At 38.0% G+C, this 21042-nt stretch overlaps 2 protein-coding genes across 25 annotated transcripts in view; both read right to left on the bottom strand.

The window, feature by feature from the left end:
* LOC141405572 (uncharacterized) overlaps positions 1–833 on the bottom strand; it is a 396796-nt gene extending 395963 nt beyond the window's left edge. The window contains exon 1 of the transcript XR_012413228.1: positions 727–833. The gene's annotated coding sequence lies outside the window, so the exon portion shown is untranslated. The remainder of the gene's footprint in view (positions 1–726) is intronic.
* A 15223-nt stretch (positions 834–16056) lies between these two features.
* Strn-Mlck (Stretchin-Mlck) overlaps positions 16057–21042 on the bottom strand; it is a 227162-nt gene continuing 222176 nt past the window's right edge. For 22 of the 24 annotated variants that reach the window (XM_073990022.1, XM_073990046.1, XM_073990020.1 and 19 more), the window contains 4 exons: positions 18249–18590; positions 17901–18183; positions 16789–17719; positions 16057–16704 (listed from right to left, as the gene is read on the bottom strand). In XM_073990022.1, coding sequence (XP_073846123.1) covers positions 16463–16704; positions 16789–17719; positions 17901–18183; positions 18249–18590 — 1798 coding nt within the window. In that variant the 3' untranslated portion in view covers positions 16057–16462. The remainder of the gene's footprint in view (positions 16705–16788; positions 17720–17900; positions 18184–18248; positions 18591–21042) is intronic. The other 2 variants (XM_073990028.1, XM_073990045.1) reach the window with 1 other exon arrangement.

Here is a 21042-nt window from a genome sequence, read left to right as displayed (position 1 = left end):
TTATATATCGTCACCGAAGACGAAACCCACACGTAAATCGGAATTCGTTTTTTGATGGGATCTGATGTACATGCTCTGGGAAAATTTCAAGTTCCTACGTTCAAAACCAACGATCCTATTCAAGAAATGGCATTTCGGAAAATGTGATAATATTGCTAATTTTGTTGGTATGACGATCCCAAAACCAAGCGTTTCCGCTGTTTTGGTTTCATTTATTACTCCCATTCGTATACGATTGATAATATCCCGAATACTCGCTCCCATAAGAATTATATTCCATAAAACAGTTTTTCATTTTATAACGTTTTTTTGCTTCTCTTGTAAAGTTTTGATTTTGTGGGTTACGTCTTCGGGCATTTATGGTGACGATATGCTCATACCTACTTGTAGAAATGAAAACCTAATGGAATGTTTGTCTTAAAATATTGATGTAGAAAAGATGAGAAAGCGCGCACGAACAAAAGGCTATACATATATTTAATTTTTACCACTTTGTATAGATATAACAATATAGAAATTTAGAAGTTTAAGCTTATATTTTTTGAGTATTTTTTGTGACAATGAACATACACAAATTAATAAGATTAACTAGGTATTATATTAATGACATGACAAGAATTTCAACATCTAGCTTTTACATAAAAATTAAAATTTTAAATGTGGATATATACAGAAATTTAGAATAAATCAGGACGTGTTCATTGGAAAATCAAATATGAGACTCACCTTCCAAAAAGTATTTATGTATGTTTATACCTCGATTTACACTCTTGTTTTATATACCTACATAGTCAATTAAAATTATCACTCGCGAAATGATTTCACTTTAACGGAAATTATAGATTTTAGAATTCTTAGAGACATTTTTGCAGCCTTTTTTATTTAATTTACAAAGATATTAAAACGTTTGCTGGGAGAGATATTTATGTTTAATTGATGATATTGTTTTTTTTACTGTTTTTAACGAAAATCATATAGTACAAGTACATAGTTAGCACAGCATTTGCATGAACTCGAATGTGTTCTTATAGGTTAAATTATAGCTAAAAGAGTTCCATCATTTGAACTTCATTGACTTCATTGACATTATTATATGGCCAGGATGAACATACAGAATATTTGGAAGTATCCGCCGTTATCAGACATTGGTGGATAAAAATTTTTAGAGGCATTTAAAAGTCAGTCCATAACGTTCACTAAAATGTCACTATTAAATCTGTACAAAAATGGATTTTTATGGTGTTGTATTTCGTTGGATTCCTCGAAGCACTATTTCCCGCACTATATTCATAATCTGTTTACTAGCAAAAATTCAGGACTCTTTCAAAAACGTATTTAACAGTTATCCGCGCTATATTCATCACCTTCCTCCGATTTCGAAAAAAATATTTTTATTTTCTTATGGATAGTGCTTATTGGTGTTCACTTGCAAATAGAAGCACACAATTGACGCACTTCATTCAATTATTTCAATTAAAAATCACGCCAAATGGAAATGCAAAGAAGTTTAATTTTGCAAATTTGCTCGCAGGATCACAGAAAATTGAAAACGAACAGTTAGTCAACGAAGAGATGCCACATTTACAATATTATTGTTTTTCATGCGGCGTTGCCATAACTAATATAGCAATTAAGGGGTATTTAAACTTTGGGATGCTTAAAGGTAAAAACACAACGACTTTTGTTGCTTGCTGCACGCTCAATTCCAAATAAATCAATAAAGTCCAGGTACTACCTAATTCAAATGCGATTTTTGATTTCTTTATTCCTTTACACAAATTCAGGCTTGGATAAGCATGAATTTCTCAAGGCCTGCGTACATAAGCTGCCTCGCCTGGTTGCCTGGCTTGCTTCTGATAAAAGAATAAAAAAGAAAATGGCAACCCAGTTCGAAATTTCCTCGGTCCTCTTTATTCTTTTATTTTTATTATGTCAAAAAAGAAGCAGGAAAGCAAGGCAATCAGGCAGAGCAGCTTATGTACGCAGGCCTTCATTCTGTTCTCACCTTTAGTGGGTTGGGTGATTCACTGCAATATTAAAGAATGTAGGCATTAAAAAGAAAAAGTATTTACGATATATCGTGGTGCGGTTTCTTTTTGTTGCAATTTAGGGGTAGTTTACACTATATGTAAATGTCATATGACATGAAATTTTCCATCATTATATAGTCGCTAATATGTGCAATATTGGGGATTTTCCTTACTCCATTTACTTTGTGCGTCCACACCAGCAAAAATGTAATAAAATTACGTCTCCACATTGCCTGCGTGGGTAGATATGAAATGTTTTTATTTCGTGTCATATGACATTTACTTATAGTGTAAACTACCCCTTAGCAGAAGCAGACGTTTTGACTCGGTTTGGGACAAAGTTGTCAGTGATTAGATCGTAATGCTTGGTTTACATTTGCGAAATCCACTCGATTTCAATTCCTTTGCGTATACGTCAAATGAAAACTCATCTGAAATCGATTGGATTTCATTTGACGTTTAATGCTATGTTTACATTTACGAAATCCACTCGATTTCATCTGTCAAATGCATAGGTTAAACGTCAAATGGCATCCAATGGATTTCAGATGAGATTTCATTTGACGTTTGGGCTATGGAATTGACAGATGAAATCGAGTGGATTTCGTAAATGTACCCAGCAAAATGTTCGATGCCAAGGATGCTATTGAATCATGGGTTCAAGTGATCTGGCATGTCATCTTTTTAGCATTTCACTCATGAATTTTATATGAGCGTGACCACCATAAGATGACATTCATTTTCGGATCTTAAGATGACATTCATTGTCGGATCCTAAGCATGTTATTTTGACCAATGCTTTGACATGTCATTTCCACCAACCCTTTGGCATGACATTTTCATGTCTTGTTTGGAAAATGGAAAATTCTGTATTGAAATATGATTTTCATGACAAACCAAACTCTTTATTAATTCAAACTAATTCATGAAATAACTAGAACTAATTTATCAGCATAAAGTTTACACCCAAAATTTCAATTTAATCACCGCCGCTGCACAGCAACAGAGTTTCCTTCGTCCACTCTCAACCACTAATTTTCTTTCATCTTACAAAAGCTTTTCTATTATCTTCCCATCACCAGTTCAGATTTCGACATGGACTCCAACAGCACTCCTTTATGAATTTCTAGTTCGTGAACCTAAATTTCATTTGTAATTTTGTAATTTTATAACAATAATTTTGGAAATGTATACTCTTTTGTTTTGATGTCGCTACTTCTAGGGATGTACAAATCGACTTGTTTTTTTTTTGTAGTGATCTGTACAAATGATTCAAATGCTGAGGAAAAGATCGGATCTTTCACGACTTGCTTTGAACTAATGCAAAATATGCCATGAATTCACGTCATCGCATAGAACCCCTTCCTTCAAATTTTGCTGGGTAGACTTAGCATAACAAATGGAATTGACAGTTGAAATCGAGTGGATTTCGTAATGTAAACCAAGTATAATAAGGTCACATTTACGAAATCGAGTGGATTTCAACTGTTATTTCCTTTGTCCCGGTCCACACTAGCGTGAATTTCATTAAAAAATGCATGAAAATAGGCGTTTCTAGATCGAATTCCCCTCTACAGCAATTTCGTGATTTTACACTACTATGGAACTCGATCTAGAAACGCCTAATTTCATGCAATTTTTAATGAAATTCACGCTAGTGTGGACCGGGACTTTGCATATACGTGAAATGAAATCTCATCTGAAGTCCACTGGATTTCAGTTGACGTTTAGTCAACGGAATTGACAGTTGAAATCGAGTGGATTTCGTAAATTTAAACCCATACCCCGGTTACACTATTGAAGGTTAACACACTGGGTTTAATAGATCCAGTGGGTTAATCTTTGCTGGTTACACTTAGCTTTTCGAAGATATAAACTGTCAGCTGATGTTTGTTTACGTATACATACAAAATAACTAATAAAAGCTTTGTTCCTTTACTTTTTTAATGGTAAGGGTGGTAAAAGAGAAAAATGTCAAAATTGCTCTCTCATGAACATTTTTACCAGAAAAGTAAAGGAACAGAAAAATGGTAGATGTGGCAGCAATGTCAAAAAGAAACATAAAAAAATCAATTTTCGTCTTTTATTTCACAGTTTTTCATTTAGTTTTGTCAGCGTTCAACTCAAAAGTCGAAAAATCAGTTCTGCCATTTTTTACCTGCAGAAATTTTGCTGGTAGCCTGTGGTAGAAGAGAAAGCCATTTTCGCTCTCTCTCCACTCTCACTCTCTTAAAAATTGCTTCCAGTTTTGCCACTTTTCTGGGTTAAGGAACGCTTTGCAGGTTAAAAATGGTAACAAATGGCAAAAATGGTAACCTCAGGTAAGTAAAGGAACACAGCTAAAGTCGTGTGTTACACTTTTACAATTTCTCGTATGAGATATCGTCCCTTCTTTGCTCATATTGGTATATTTTACACACAGGGATACATTTTTGTATCATGGTGTCAATCGTACTTTTTCTTAAAAAAGTGTCTAATAAAAAAAAATAATTTTATGATTTCCAAATAACTTTAAATTTATTAACTCCATAAAATCTCATGCGACCAATCGTAAACGTGTAAAACAAGACAAACTCTGTTGCAAAAACAGTTGCAACTTTTGGTACTTTTTGAGTAGAGTTGGATTTTTTTGCACAAATACCGAATACAACACTGTATTTTTGGTGGATTTGTGCCGGATTTAAAATAAACCCAGCCATGAGAAGATTTAATTTTTGTATGGCAATTCTGGTCAGATTTGAGCAGATTAAGCAAATAAATCCTCATGAAGTGGGTTAACCCGGCAAAAAGCTGTAGTGTAACCGTGCTACAACTTAAGATAAACCTAATTTCGTAAGTCACGGTCCACACTACAGTGATATCATTGAAAAAAAAAACTCATGAAATTATGCGTTCCATACCAAAGTAATTTTATGAAATTGCTGTAGTGGGAAACTCGATCTAAGATTACCTAATTTCATGAAAATATTTCATTGAAACCACTCTAGTGTGGACCGGATCTAAGTCGAAGGTCCATAGAAGCACCCTTTCCTTCTATAGAATCACCTTTCATTCAGAAAGGTCCTATAGAAGCACCCTTTCATTCAGAAAGGGTCCCTAGAAGCACCCTTTTATTCAGAAAGGGTCTATAGAAGCACCCTTTTATTCAGAAAGGGTCTATAGAAGCACCCTTTTATTCAGAAAGGGTCTATAGAAGCACCCTTTTATTCAGAAAGGGCCTAAAGAAGCACCCTCTCTTTCATAAAGGGGCTACAGAGCACGCTTTCTATCAGAAAGGGTCTATAGAAACACCCTTTCTTTAAGAAAGAGTATATAAAAGCATCCTTTCTTTCAGAAACGGTCTATAGAAGGCGAATTTTTTCAGAGAGGGTCTATAGAAGCACTCTTTCTTTCAAAAAGTTTCTCTAGAAACACCCTCTCTTTCATAAAGGGTCTATAGAAACACCCTTTCTATCACAAAGTGTCTATAGAAACACCCTCTCTTTCAGAAATTGTCTATGGAAGCACCCTTTCTCTCAGAAAGGGTCTATAGAAGAACTCTTTCTCTCAGAAAGGGTCTATAGAAGCACCCTGTCATTCAGAAAGGGTTCCACCATCCACTTTATTGGTCATTGTAGGATTAGAGTTTATTTTAGTGCCAAGTTTACACTTGCGCTCCAAAATCAACTGGATTTCACGAAATCCTGAAATACACCCCGGTGTTTACACTTATTTTTTGTTGATTTCAAACATATCACTCTGATCAAGGTTATTGTAAATTGAATTAATCATCAAAAATATACGACAATATAGAACTTTACAACTTTATTTCGAATATTATCGTAAAATTATCTATATATCGTATTAATTATGTTATATCGTATTAAATTTTGATAAATAAAAGTTGTGCTCAGAACCTGCAAAATATTAGTACTTGCAGTAGTTTTCCCGTTTAGTGCTAAAAATGCGTTCCCGTACTCCGAAATCTAGCAAGACTTGCACTTCTCTTTAAACAAAAGTAGCGCCGAATAACACCCTCTTCTCCTGTTTTGTGCCATACAATTTTGGCCTAGTAGAAACTAGCAGCAAGCATGTTCATATGCTCATTGGTATCTAATATTATAGCTGATACATTGATTTTGACATTTCTGCTGGAGTTTTTGCAATTTCCGTCATTTTTCCGTTCCCGTATTTTTTAAGAAATTTGTATGGGGAAGCAATTTTTGACGATTCGCTCTTTTTTTCTAACATTACCATTAAAAAAGTACGGGAACACAATGAAAAATAGCATTGTAACAAAGTAATTTAGTATTTTTACACTTTGTTTACAAATTTTGATACTAACATTTTTTGTTGCAGAAATTCACACATCTACCTTGTTTATTGTGATACGTGAAAAGTGTTGCAACTTTTGGTACTTTTCTAGACAAAAGCAAGGTTGTATATCATGTGTACTGTGATTTCGATGTTGATTTCGCTGAAATCACGAAATGAGATGATTTCATTTTTGTATGCGAAATCATGATAAATTTTGCTTGATTCCGCGCGAAATCACGAAACGCCTTCGAAATCACGAAACGACGCCGAATGTAAACCAAGCATAGGACTTGCCCACGAAAAACCTTCGGGAAACATTTCGAAACGATGCTCGAACAGCCCCCCAACTGCTTTTAAGCGAAAATCTAGATGTTTTATGAGGACGATACCCGAAGATGTTATCCGATATATGTATATATGTTGTGAAAAATCAAGTGTAGCTACAAATTTCAGTTGTTTCATCAATTTAATCAAAAAAATAATAATAAATATTAAATGGCTTTATCTGAAGGAGTTAAAGAGCGTTTGGAAGTTCTCTATGAATTGTAGAATTTAAAAAATAATGGAATGTTTGTCTAAAATATTGATGTAAAAAATATGAGAATAGAATAGAATATAATAAAAAATCTGCGAGTAGTTAATGTTTAGATGTTTTTTTGGAACCGCTCATGGCCCTATGGGCTAGGTTACTGTAATAAATAAATTAAATTGAATATGACGACGAACAAAATTCCAGATATTTGATTTTTTACCACTTTTTATAGATATAAGAATATAACAATTTAGAATAAATCAGGATGTTTTTATTGGGAATCAAATATGAGACTCACCTTCCAAAAAAGTATTTATGAATGTTATTAGGTCGATTTACATTCTTGTTTTTTTTATATCCAAAGTCAATTATAATTATCACTCGCGAAACTTTTTGCTGTTTTTTATTATTATTATATTTTTTCTTCAATTTACGAAGATATTAAAACGTTTGCTAAAAGAGATATTTTTGTTGAATCAAAGATATTGTTCTTTTTACAGGTACATACATATAGCCAATTAAATTTAGAACTCGCGAAATGTTCATTTTAACGAAATGCATCTATTACAAGTAGCACAGATTTTGCATGGACTCAAACAAAGTGCTCTTATGCTAGGTTTACATTTACGAAATCCACTCGATTTCAACTGTCAATTCCATTGGTTAAACGCCAAATGAAATCCAATGGATTTCAGATGAGTTTTCATTTGACGTATGCGCAAAGGAATTGACAGTTGAAATCGAGTGGATTTCGTAAATGTAAACGTAGTATTATAGTTTAAATTATAGCTAAAATAGTTCCATATTTTCAACTTCATTGACTATTATATGGGCAGGATCAACATACAGAGTATTCGCAAACATTAGTGGGTAAAATTTATAGAGAAAAACAAAATACATGTACATATTTCAATTATAGGTTTCGCCCACCCAGTGAATCACCCAACCCACTAAAGGCCTGCGTACATAAGCTGCTTTGCCTGATTGCCTTGCTTTGCTGCTTCAATAAAAAATAAAAGAACAAAGAAGGCCGACCCAATTTCCAACTGATGGCAACCCAGTTCAACATTTCGTCTTTATTCTATTATTTTTATTACGTCAGAAATGAAGCAGGAAAGCAAGGCAATCAGGCAGAGCGGCTTATGTACGCAGGCCTTAAAGCATCCCATAGTCTAAATGCCCCTTAATTGCTACATTATTTTGTTATGGCAACGCCGAATGAAAAACAATAATTTTGTCAATGTGGCATCTCTACATTGACTAACCGTTCATTTTCAATTTTCTGCGATCTTGCGAGCAAATTTGCGAAAATTTAACTTCTATGTGTATCATTTTGATGTTATATTTATTCAAAATAAAATAATTGAAGTGGGTCGGTCGATTTTGTGCTGCTGTTTGCAAGTGAACATAAATAAGCAATATCCATAACAAAATAATTCGGCGGAAGCCTTCTATGTAAGTGGGCAAGCAAAAACATGATTAACAATTGCAATTAGAAAAATGACTATTCACGAACCAGTACCTAGTATCCGTATATTGAAAATAACAAAAATATAGAAAAAAATTATAGATTTTTATTGCAGACATTTCAATATCATGGAAGTATTAGCATGCAGTGAAGAATATAGCTCGGATAACTGTTAAATACGTTTTTGGAAAAAGCGTCCAGCAAGAAAATCCCGCGGTTGAATTTATATTAAATAATAATATAGCATGTGAATTTTTGCGGGCAAAATATACCAAAATTGTCTAAAATGTATAAAAAACGTTGCACAGATTATGAGTATAGTGCGGGATATAGTGCTCCGAGGAATCCAACCAAATTCAACACCATGAAAATCTATTTTTTACCAAAAAATGTTGCAAGAGATTATGTTATCAGTTTTTAGTGAACGTATGTAAATGGACTTTCAAGTGCCTCTAGAAATTTTTCCCCACTAATGTTTGCGAATACTCTGTATGTTGATCCTGCCCATATAATAGTCAATGAAGCTGAAAAGATGGAACTATTTTAGCTCTAATTTAAACTATAAGAGCACTCTGTTTGAGTCCATGCAAAGTCTATGCTACTTGTACTAGAATGAACATTTCGTGTTCTAAATTTAATTGTCCATATGTATGTACCGAGAAAAGAACAATATCCGCGATTCATCAAAAATATCTCATTTAGCAAATGTTTTAATATCTTCGTAAATTAAAGAAAAAATATAATAATAATAAAAAAATCGAAAAAAGTTTCGCGAGTGATAATTATAATTGACTTTGGATATAAAAAAGAAGAATGTAAGTCGACCTAATAAAAAAATGTGTCGTGGTCGACGGTAGCAGAATTCTGACCACAAACTGCCCTAAAATTTTAGGGGTCACATTCGACACTACATTCACGTCGTGCGCACACGCCACATCTATCTGCGACAAGTTGAAAAGTAGGAACAAGGTCCTCAAGTCCCTGGCCGGCAGCACTTGGGGTGCAGATAAAGAAACCTTGTTGACCACATATAACGCGATAGGTCGGTCTGTGGTAAGCTATGCGGCTCCAGTCTGGTCCCCGAGATTGTGTGATTCGAACTGGAAAAAGATTCAAACTTGCCAAAATGCAGCCCTGAGAACAGCGACAGGGTGCCTCCTCAAATCTTCAGTGGACCATCTACATGAGGAGGCAAAAATTCTTCCTGTAAAGCAACACAATGAGATGCTTTCGTTGCAGTACCTGCTTGGATGTTATCGTGTGAGCCATCCCAATCACCATCTTGTGGGTAGGCCCGGCCCATTCAGGGAGATCAGGAAGGATATCCATGCTCTAGAGGGAGAGGTCCAACGATACAGGAGAGAACCCCTAGATCAACAAGCATATCAAGCAGGATTGAATAGCATTCACACGGACGCAGTTGCCAAGGCCTTAAGCAATTATAGTGTGAATAAAGTACTTGGAGTACATCCTCCATCTATCGCAGCTGAGGAGCGTTAGCTGCCACGACAAACTAGAGTAGTTTTGGTCCAACTACGCTCGGGATATTGCAGTCGCCTAAATTCTTATTGGGCGGAAATCGATCGCACCGTGCAAGACATCTGCCCAGTATGCGGCATGGGCCCGCACGACACACAACACCTTTTTAACTGCCCCGCCAAACCTACCCATCTAACTCCAGTGGATCTATGGCTACATCCCATCGAAGCAGCCACTTTTCTTGAACTGGAGATAGACCCAGAGCCAGATTGAACAGAGGAACGAACAAATAAACACAACAAAAACACTGTTACAACAACAACAACCTAATAAAATTCATAAATACTTTTTTGGAAGGTGAGTCTCATATTTGATTTCCCAATGAACACATCCTGATTTATTCTGAATTATTATATTCTTATATCTATAAAAAGTTGTAAAAAATCAGATATCTGGACAACCATTCCATTATTTTTTAAATTCTACAATTCATAGACAACTTCCAAACGCGCTTTAACTTCTTCAGATAAAGCCATTTTGTATCGTTATTAATTTTTTTCTTATTAAATTGAAGGAACAACTGAAATATGTAGTGACACTTGATTTTTCACAACAGCACATGAAAAATAGCTGAAGGTCTACCTATATCGGATAACATCGTCGGGTATCTTCCTCATAAAACATCTAGATTTTCGCTTAAGAGCCGTTGACGGGGCTGTTCGAGGATCGTTTCGAAATGTTTCCCGAAGGTTTTTCGTGGGCAAGTCTTGAAATAAACTCTAACCCTACAATGACCAATAAAGTGGATGGTGGAACACTTTCTGAAAGACAGGGTGCTTCTATAGACCCTTTCTGAGAGAAAGAGTTCTTCTATAGACCCTTTCTGAGAGAAAGGGTGCTTCTATAGACAATTTCTGAAGGAAAGGGTGTTTCTATAGACCCTTTTATTAAAGAAAGGGTGTTTCTATAGACACTTTCTGAAAGAAAGGGTGTTTCTATAGACCCTTTATGAAAGAGAGGGTGTTTCTATAGACCCTTTCTGAAAGAAAGGGTGTTTCTATAAACCCTTTCTGAAAGAAAGCGTTCTCTGTAGGCCCTTTATGAAAGAGAGAGTGCTTCTTTAGGCCCTTCCTGAATAAAAGGGTGCTTCTATAGACCCTTTCTGAATGAAAGGGTGCTTCTATAGACCCTTTCTGAATAAAAGCGTGCTTCTAGGGACCCTTTCTGAATGAAATGGTGCTTCTATAGGACTTTTCTGAATGAAAGGTGATTTTTTAGACCCTTTTCGAATGAAAAGGTGCTTCTATAGACCTTTTCTGAAGAAAAGGGTGCTTCTATAGACCCTTTTTGAATAAAAGGGTGCTTCTATAAACACTTTCTGAATGAAAGGGTGATTCTGTAAATCCTTTCTGAATGAAAGGGTGCTTCTATGGACCCTTTCTGAATCAAAGGGTGCTTCTATAGACCCATTTTGAATGAAACGGTGCTCCTATAGACCCTTTCAGAATAAAAGTGTGCTTCTATAGACCAATTCTGAATGAAACGGTGCTCCTATAGACCCTTTCCGAATGAAAGGGTGCTTCTATAGACCCTTTCTGAATGAAAGGGTGCTTCTATAGACCCTTTCTGAATGAAAGGGTGCTTATGTAGATTCTTTCTGAATGAAAGGGTGCTTATGTAGATTCTTTCTGAATGAAAGGGTGATTTTTTATAGACTCTTTCTGAAAGAAAGGGGGTTTCTATAGACCCTTTATGAAAGAGAGGGTGCTCCTGGAGAAACTTTATGAAAGAAAGAGTGCTTCTATAGACCCTTTCTGTAAAAGGGTGTCTTCTATAGACCCTCTCCGAATGAAAGGGTGCTTCTATAGACCCTTTCTGTAAAAGGGTGTCTTCTATAGACCATCTCCGAATGAAAGGGTGCTTCTATAGACCCTTTCTGAATGAAAGGGTGATTTTATAGAGCCTTTCTAAATGAGCGGGTGTTTCTATAGACCCTTTCTCAAATGAAAGGGTGCTACTATAGACCCTTTCTGAATAAAAGGGTGATTTTATAGACTCTTTTTTTAAAGAAAGGGGGTTTCTATAGACCCTTTAAGGGTGATTTTATAGACTCTTTTTTTTAAAGAAAGGGGGTTTCTATAGACCCTTTAAGGGTGTTTCTATAGACCCTTTCTGAATGAAAGAGCGAATCTATAGAGCCTTTCTAAATGAAAGGGGGTTTCTATAGACCCTTTCTGAATGAAAGGTTGCTTCTATAGACCCTTTCTGAAAGAAATGATGCTTCAATAGACCCTTTATGAACGAGAGGGTGCTTCAATAGACCCTTTATGAACGAGAGGGTGCTTCTGGAGCAACTTTATGAAAGAAAGAGTACTTCTATAGATCTTTCTGAAAGAAAGGGTGCTTCTATAGACCCTTTCTGAATAAAAGGGTGCTTCTGTGAACCCTATCTGAATGAAAGGGTGCTTCTGTGAACCCTATCTGAATGAAAGGGTGCTTTCACAGACCCTTTCTGAATAAAAGGGTGCTTCTACAGACCCTTTCTGAATAAAAGGGTACTTCTATAAACCCTTTCTGAATGAAAGGGTGCTTCTATAGACCATGCGGTGAACAGAGAGACCATAGATTTAGTAAAGGATATTTGCCGGATCACTCTGTCCATTTTCCAGACTTCGGGTGGCTAGCGACAGTTTGAGGACATTAGTGAGATATTCTACTCCCGGCGCATCCAGCTGTTTCAGCATTACCATGCCGGGCCCAACGCTATGAGTCATTTGTCGTTCCTTACGACATTCGGATGACATTATCCATTGTAGATTGTGATGATCCCTCCTCGGCGGGAAGAGATCTATTGTAATGCCATACTCTTCTCCTTATCCTGTCACTTCCAACGTGCTCTACAAACTGTCGATTAAAATAACTTGCGCTTTGGATCAGTCAGCATAACATCGCCAAACGTTACTGTGGTAACCAATCTTCCTTCTTTCCAGCGTTCGAGAGTGACTTAACCGTTGCCTACAATTCGCTTATACCGGCTCCAATGTTGCAACTCTTCAGATGATTTAACCACTTGTTCCGTTTTTACTCAGCGACCAACCGCTTAACTTCCAGTGTCAACTTCCTGACTTTGGACTCACTGGGGTTGGTTCGACGAAGCTCATCACGCTGATTTGCAAATCCCGCTGCCTTTGACGGGAAATTTGGTTTCATTTTGGGAATTCGACCAACATGGCGAGCGGATGCTGCATGGATGATGTATCGGAAGCTTTGTTCAGATCTCTGAAGCGGTGATTAGTGAACTTTCTGAAACTAGGACAATTAGCTTTCCCATAATTGATGAAAATGCAACATTCAGACGTGATGACATGGGGCGGTCTGCTGATGGAGACATTTATGGGGAGTCAGTCTGACCCAAGTGAAACCAGGGGGTTTGAAGTGACGTCATTTGTCAGACCCGGTGACACGATGGTTATGTCTGGCGAACTGAGACACTCTGGGCTAATTCTGGTATAGGCGCCCGTGCAAAACGTAGATCTATCAATCTGCTCAGCCAGCACTATACGCCTCTAGTCCTTTCCAATTTCCGAATGCCACAACTCATGATAAGCCTTAAGGTCCCCCCAAGATCAGACGGTTTTGACATACGAAAAGCGGTACAACTGTGTGGCCATCTCCGCTGTTTATGTGGCGGATTGGAAAAAGGGTTTAAGATTGATCGGAGTACAACTTTTCATAAAATGGCATTAGTGAAGGTACTCGACGCCAAGATTGCCACGTGGATGGAGTGGAATATAGGAAATGTAGCAGTTAAACACATATCCGCATATATTATCCAACCTTGGGAAACAATTAATAGGTTTGTATTGTACTTTAATGAAAGAAAGGGTGTTTCTATAGACAATTTCTGAAAGAAAGGGTGTTTCTATAGACAATTTCTGAATGAAAGCGTGCTCTGTAGGCCCTTTATGAAAGAGAGGCTGCTTCTTTAGGCCCTTCCTGAATAAAAGGGTACTTCTATAGAACCTTTCTGAATGAAGGGTGCTTCTATAGACCCTTTTCGAATGAAAGGGTGCTTCTATAGACCCTTTTCGAATGAAAGGGTGCTTCTATAGACCCTTTTCGAATGAAAGGGTGCTTCTATAGACCCTTTCTGAATGAAAGGGTGCTTCTATAGGCCCTTTCTGAATGAAAAGGTGCTTCTATAGGCCCTTTCTGAATGAAAGGGTGCTTCTATAGGCTCTTTCTGAATGAAAGGGTGCTTCTATAGACCCATTCTGAATGAAAGGGTGTTTCTATAGACCCTTTCTGAAAGAAAGGGTGCTATATAGACCCTTTATGAAAGAGAGAGTGTTTCTAGAGAATCTTTATGAAAGAAAGGGTGCTTCTATAGACCATTTCTGAAAGAAAGGGTGTTTCTATAGACTGTTTTATTAAATAAGGGCGTTCTAATAGACACTTTCTGAAAGAAAGGGCGTTTCTATAGACCCTTTTTGAAAGAAAAGATGCTCTGTAGACCCTTTATGAAAGAGAGGGTGCTTCTATAGACCCTTTCTGAAAGAAAGGATGCTTCAATAGACCCTTTCTGAAAGAAAGGATGCTTCAATAGATCCTTTCTGGTAGAAAGGATGCTTCAATAGACCCTTTCTGAAAGAAAGGATGACCTATAGACCCTTTTTGAAAGAGAGGGTGCTTCTAGAGAAACTTTGTGACAGAAAGAGTTCTTCTATAGACCCTTTCTGAGAGAAAGGGTGATTCTATAGACAATTTCTGAAAGAAAGGTTGTTTCTGTAGACCCTTTTATTAAAGAAAGGGTGTTTCTATAGACACTTTCTGAAAGAAAGGATGCTTCAATAGACCCTTTCTGAAAGAAAGGATGACATATAGACCCTTTTTGAAAGAGAGGGTGCTTCTGGAGAAACTTTGTGAAATAAAGGGTGCTTCTATAGACCCTTTCTGAATGAAAGGGTGCTTCTATAGACCCTTTCTGAATGAAAGGGTGCTTCTATAAACCCTTTCTGAATGAAAGGGTGCTTCTATAGACCCTTTCAGAAAGAAAGGATGCTTCAATAGACCCTTTCTGAAAGAAAGGATGCTTCAATAGACCCTTTCTGATAGAAAGGATGCTTCAATAGACCCTTTCTGAAAGAAAGGATGACCTATAGATCCTTTTTGAAAGAGAGGGTGCTTCTAGAGAAACTTTGTGAAAGAAAGAGTTCTTCTATAGACCCTTTCTGAGAGAAAGGGTGATTCTATAGACAATTTCTGAAAGAAAGGTTGTTTCTGTAGACCCTTTTATTAAAGAAAGGGTGTTTCTATAGACACTTTCTGAAAGAAAGGATGCTTCAATAGACCCTTTCTGAAAGAAAGGATGCTTCAATAGATCCTTTCTGAAAGAGAGGGTGCTTCTGGAGAAACTTTATGATAAAAGGTGTCTTCTATAGACCCTTTCTGAAAAAAGGTGTCTTCTATAGACCCTTTCTGAAAGAAACGGTGCTTCAATAGACCCTTTCTGAAAGAAAGGTTGCTTCTATAGACCCTTTCTGAAAGAGAGGGTGCTTCTGGAGAAACTTTATGAAAAAAGAGTGCTTCTATACACCCTTTCTGAAAGAAACGGTGCTTCTAAAGACCCTTTCTGAAAGAAACGGTGCTTCAATAGACCTTTTTGAAAGAAAGGCTGCTCTATGGACCCTTTATGAATGAAAGAGTGTCTTCTATAGACCCTTTCTTTCAGAATGAAAGGGTGCTTCTATTGACTCTTTCTGAATGAAAGGGTGCTTCTATAGACCCTTTCTGAATGAAAGGATGCTTCTATAAACCCTTTCTGAATGAAAGGGTGATTCTATAGACCATTTATAAATTAAAGGGTGCTTCTATAGACCCTTTATAAATTAAAGGGTGCTTCTATAGACCCTTTATAAATTAAAGGGTGCTTCTATAGACCCTTTATGAATGAAAGGGTGCTTCAATAGAATCCATGCTGGGCCCAACGCTTTGAGTCATCACCCATTGTAGATTGTAGTGGCCCCTCCTCGGCGGGACGAGATCTATTGTAACGCCATACTTTTCTCCTTACCCTGTCAATTGCTCGACAAACTGTCGATTAAAATAATTGCGCTCCACCAAATAATTAGTTATTCTATGACCAGAAAAAATATAATTTTTAGTCCTAAGGGGTAGTATTTAAATCCAATCAAATTATATTCCATTCTTCACGAGCCATGGAACCCCAAAATAAAACAAAACTGAAAATGTTGATTTAGTATATAAGATTTTAAAAATTATATTCGAGTTTTTGTTGTTTTTCATTCACATTTTTGTGTGTAGGGGAGGGATAGAGTAGGGGAGCTAATAGGGGGTGGTGTGTAACACGACGTAATTTTAAAATTTAATAATAATAAAATATTAAAGTAAAAATTAAAAATAATAAAATAACTACAAAGTTATAACGAAGCCAATTTTACAACAAAAATACTTAATAAAATAATTTTTAATTTTAAATGTGTTTTTTTTCATGTGATTTTTCTTACTTTTAAAACTACAAATGTAATGATGATTTTATGTATAAAGATTATTAAAAATTAAAACAAAAACAAACAAAAATTATTTAAAAAAATGGTAAAAAAAGAAATACATTATATCGATACTTTCAAGGTGTTATTAATTTTTGTTGATTTTTTCTTTTTTTTTTTTTTTTTGATTATTTCGATTTAAGATTTGTGTTCGTCTAGCCTCGGTGCAGACAGTTTGTTGTTGGGCCAAGCGATCGGTTACCTCGCGTACCCGTTCGCTTAACCGGAACGTAGTAAACGGATACGTTTTGCGGGCTGGTATTGGTGAGCTGGGCAATGAAGTTGAGTGTGTTGAGGAGGCTGAGGATGTTGGATGGCTGGCTGAGATTGCTGGTCGGAAAAAAAGAAAATAAAGAAATTTTAATTATTTTTGGGAATATTGTCAAGAGAGGGCGGTATGAGAGAGCAAATTACTTTGTTTAAGACAAGCTTCATTAACAACTTTGCGCTTAAGCTTTAAAACATCCATGCAATCTTTACTTTTAACAGCTTCCGTTTGATGATGCTGGTGGTGGCCACTACTCACTTGATGTTCCATGCAGGAGAATTTATTTCTCAACATATTAACCTTACCGGATTTCTCGTAGAGCGGTGATTTACTGGTTGGTTTGGGTTTCTCTTTAAGTAAGCTATTCTCCAGAGATTTTTTGCGCATTTGTATGGTATTGGTGAAATCGGAACGCATAATAATGGGCCCGCCAGGCGAGGCATTAAGTACTTCAACATCCTCAATAACGCTAATGCTGTGGGGAGGTTCTTTCTCAATGATTTCCAAAGATTTCAATTCATTTTGATTGGCATCAAGCTGGGGAATTTGTGCCGTTGTCGGAACCACCAGCTCCAGTTTGACCTCTTCAATATTGTGGTCCGCCTGATGGGCAATTTCTTCTAGTTTCAGTTTCAACAAGTCATGGGGTACGGATATGGAGAGATCTTGTAATAATTCACTGGCGGCATTGGCATGATCAACACTATCTTTGTTGGTGGTGGCACATTGGCACTGCAATGACCCCGTGGCACTACAATTCGAACACTCACTATAGCCAGAATCACTGCGTTCGCTACACTGGGATTTTGGCACAACCTTTGGACTGCGTCGCGGTATATCCTGATGGACAACTGCGGGCAATTCAATGCTAAAAACATCATCTTCTTCATGCAGGGAACTCATGGGTGCTGCTGCAGCTGAGACATTGGGATTGAAAACGGACGACATGCCGGAAATAGAAGGCCTTGGACTGTTTTGCGTACTACCGCCACCCGTTGTTGTGGAGACGGAAGAATTGCGTCGAGACGCTGATAAGGTAGCCATGCGACCTAAAGCTCTGATAGCATTGCCAGTTTTCTAAGCCATTCAAAAAATAAGTCAACAACAACAACAAAAAAAGCAAACAAAAACATAAGCAAACAACAAGAACATAAAAACAGATAGCAAAACAAAAACACATGTTACACTTGTGACTAAGGCACAAAACTGAAAACTGATTCATGCTTGCGGAAGTTAGTGGTAACTTCGCTCTGCTTACCTGCCATTTGCGGCGTATAATAAACTTCTTGAGTTTGTCTGTGCAGATTTTCTTATTGCCTAGATTTTCATCATAGTGACCCTGTTTCAGCCACGGCGATTCTAGGCACTGTTCTGCAGTCCAACGATCTTCTTTGCGATGTATTAATAAATTCGATATGAAATCCTTGGCCAATTGGGAGACACAATCAAAGGCCTCATCATCGAAATCATATTCGGCCCGGGTAATATTTGAAAAGGTTTCAACATCAGTATCACCCATAAATGGTGATAGACCGGATAAACTAAAAATTAAAAAAAAAATTAAATTAAATTTTAAAAATTTTAAATTCCAAAATTTTTTACTTACAGCACATAACATATTACACCCACACTCCACATATCCGATTGAAAACCAATCGGTTCATAGCTAATTATTTCGGGTGATATAAATTCTGGGGTACCGAAAAGTACCCTCACCGGGGATCCTGTATTTAGCCGCTGGGCCAAACCAAAATCAATAATTTTTATTTGATGACAAGTTCGAGTTTTACACATTATATTTTCGGGTTTCAAATCCAAGTGGACAATCGATTGGCTGTGCATGTAGGCAACACCTTCACACACCTGTCGCACAAACAGTATACAGTCACGTTCGGTTAGGGTAAAATCATCGGCCACAACACGTTCGAATAATTCGCCGCCAGTAATGCTGAAAGTTCGGGACAATAAGAGATATATTAGGAATCGGTTATTATAGGTATTTAAATCTACATTTACAATTTTAAATCAACTCGATTTACGAAATCCTAAAATACACCCTATCCGTTTACACTTCCTGAGATAATGGCCAAAAAGGTCTAACCCTGTCTGACCCAACTAAAACTACTCATGAGCCCAATAACTTCCGTATTAAGTATACGATTTGGTCCAAAAATTTACCAACTCTTAATATTTCTTCCAAACCTACATCAAGTTCCAAGAAGGTCTACAATGGACAAATCCATCGAGTACATCACAAAATTTTAAAAATTTAAATTATGTGAAGTTTAAGGACATATCTCGGATAGGTTTGAACTTATTACAGCAGGTTGTTCTGGGGACATTTTTACTACATTACAACTTTTTCGTGGGCATGTCCAGACTTCCTAAGACAATGGCCCAAAAACTCTAAGCTGCAGTGACCAATTAATTAACTGTTCAATCCCACGACAGCGGGTTCTCTGTACCGGATTGACCCGGGACCACACAACATCAGCGTTCCGGCCAGCGGCTGCCACCTCAGTATACATGTGTTTGTATTTGTTTCGTTTTTCTGTGCTGGTGCCGGGACGGAGGAAAAACCCAGGACCAATATATTTGTGCTCAGTTTGTCACATCCGCATCTTCACCCATATCCAATCTTCGGTGAGATGCAATAGATGTCAGGAGTGGGTGCATTTAAGGGGATGCTCTGGACTTGACCACGCGAGGGACTACGATAGGGACTATGTTGCTGCATGCTGCGCGAACACAGCCCCCAGTGAGTCGTCAGATTACGAAACTCCTTCGTCGTCTGATTACGAAACTCCTCCGCGGTCCCCACAACAGCAGCCGCACGCGCAGCATTTAACACCAGCCGTTGTTGTTCCAATCCCCGAAAATACAACCTTTTTGCAATTTAATTGCAATAGGCTCCGAGGTAAGATCGATGAAATAGTGGACTTTATGAATCGGAAGAATATCAAGGTCGCGGCGGTGCAGGAAACCATGCTGAACGACCACAGCTCAGTACGTTGTGATGGTTACAACATAATAAGGAAGGATCGCACCAGATGTGGAAGTGGGGGATTGGCTTTCCTTTTGCGCCAGTCTATTCAATACGGACCTATCTCGCTTGAGCCTGCCTCTAATGACCCGTACATGGAATGTATGGGGGTAGCAGTCAGGTGTGGAACTGCCGAGATATAGTTGCTGAACGTATACATCCCGCCGAGAAATACCTGAATCTCAGATTATAAGCCTGACATTAGCCCGCTTTTGGAAGGTCATAATCGTGTGGTCCTGGGGGACTTTAATGCGCATCATGAGATGTGACATTCGGCCCTCGGAAACGACCAAAGAGGTATAGCGCTGGCTGAGCAGATTGATAGCTCTACGTTTTGCTCGGTCAATGAGGACGCCCATACCAGAATTAGAGGAGCGTGCCACAGTTCGCCAGACATAACCATCGTGTCACCTTGTCTGACAAAAATGACTTCCCCTGGCAACCCGTCATTTCCCTCTTCCTATAATTGTCTCCATCAGCAGACCACCCGATTTCATCACCTCTGAACGCCGCACATTCGTCAATCATTGGAAAGCTGATTGGCCGAGTTTCAGAGAGTTCACCAATCACCGCTCAGAGAATTGCCCAATCCTTCTGATGTTCGGGTAGCGGAAAGGACGTTCCGAGACATCATCAATGCTGCAGCCGTTCGCCATATACCTGCTGGTCGAATACCCGAAGTAAGACCAAATTTCCCAACAGAGGCGACGGGATTAGCAAATGAGCGTGATGAGCTTCGTCGAACCAACCCCGACGACCCCAGAGTCAGGGAGCTGACAGTGGAAGTTAACAGGCTGGTCGGCGAACATAAGCGGAACAAGTGGTTAAATCATCTGAAGAGTTGCAACATTGGAGCCGGTATAAGTAAATTGCGGACAACGGTTAAATCACTCTCGAACCCCGGAAGGAGGGATGGCAGGACCTCAGTCACGTTTGGAGACGTTACGTTGACTGACCCGAAGAGGTGTGCAAGTTACTTCAATCGACTGTTTGTCGAGCACCCCGAGAGTGACAGGGCGAAGGGAAGAGTGTTACGTCGCATTAGATCTCTTCCTGCCGAGGATGAACCACCACAGTTTACAGTGGATGATGTTGTGAATGCCATCAGGAACGCTAAATCATCCAAAGCGTTGGGCCCTGACGGAATTTCCATGGTAATGTTGAAACAGCTGGATGAGGCGGGAGTGGAGTATCTCACTAAATTTCTCAACCTATCGCTAGTCACCATCATTGTTCCCGAAGTCTGGAAAATGGGCAGGGTGGTTCCGCTACTGAAGCCAGGCAAGGATGCCAGCAAAGGTGAATCGTACAGGGCGATTTCGCTTTTGTCACCTGTAGCGAAGACCCTTGAGGTCTT

The sequence above is a fragment of the Musca autumnalis genome, unplaced genomic scaffold (genome assembly GCF_047663935.1).
Source record: "Musca autumnalis isolate F117 unplaced genomic scaffold, ASM4766393v1 scaffold_5, whole genome shotgun sequence".
Lineage (NCBI taxonomy): Eukaryota > Metazoa > Arthropoda > Insecta > Diptera > Muscidae > Musca > Musca autumnalis.
Note: the sequence above shows the minus strand (reverse complement) of the source record. Positions and strands in the feature narration are given on the sequence as shown.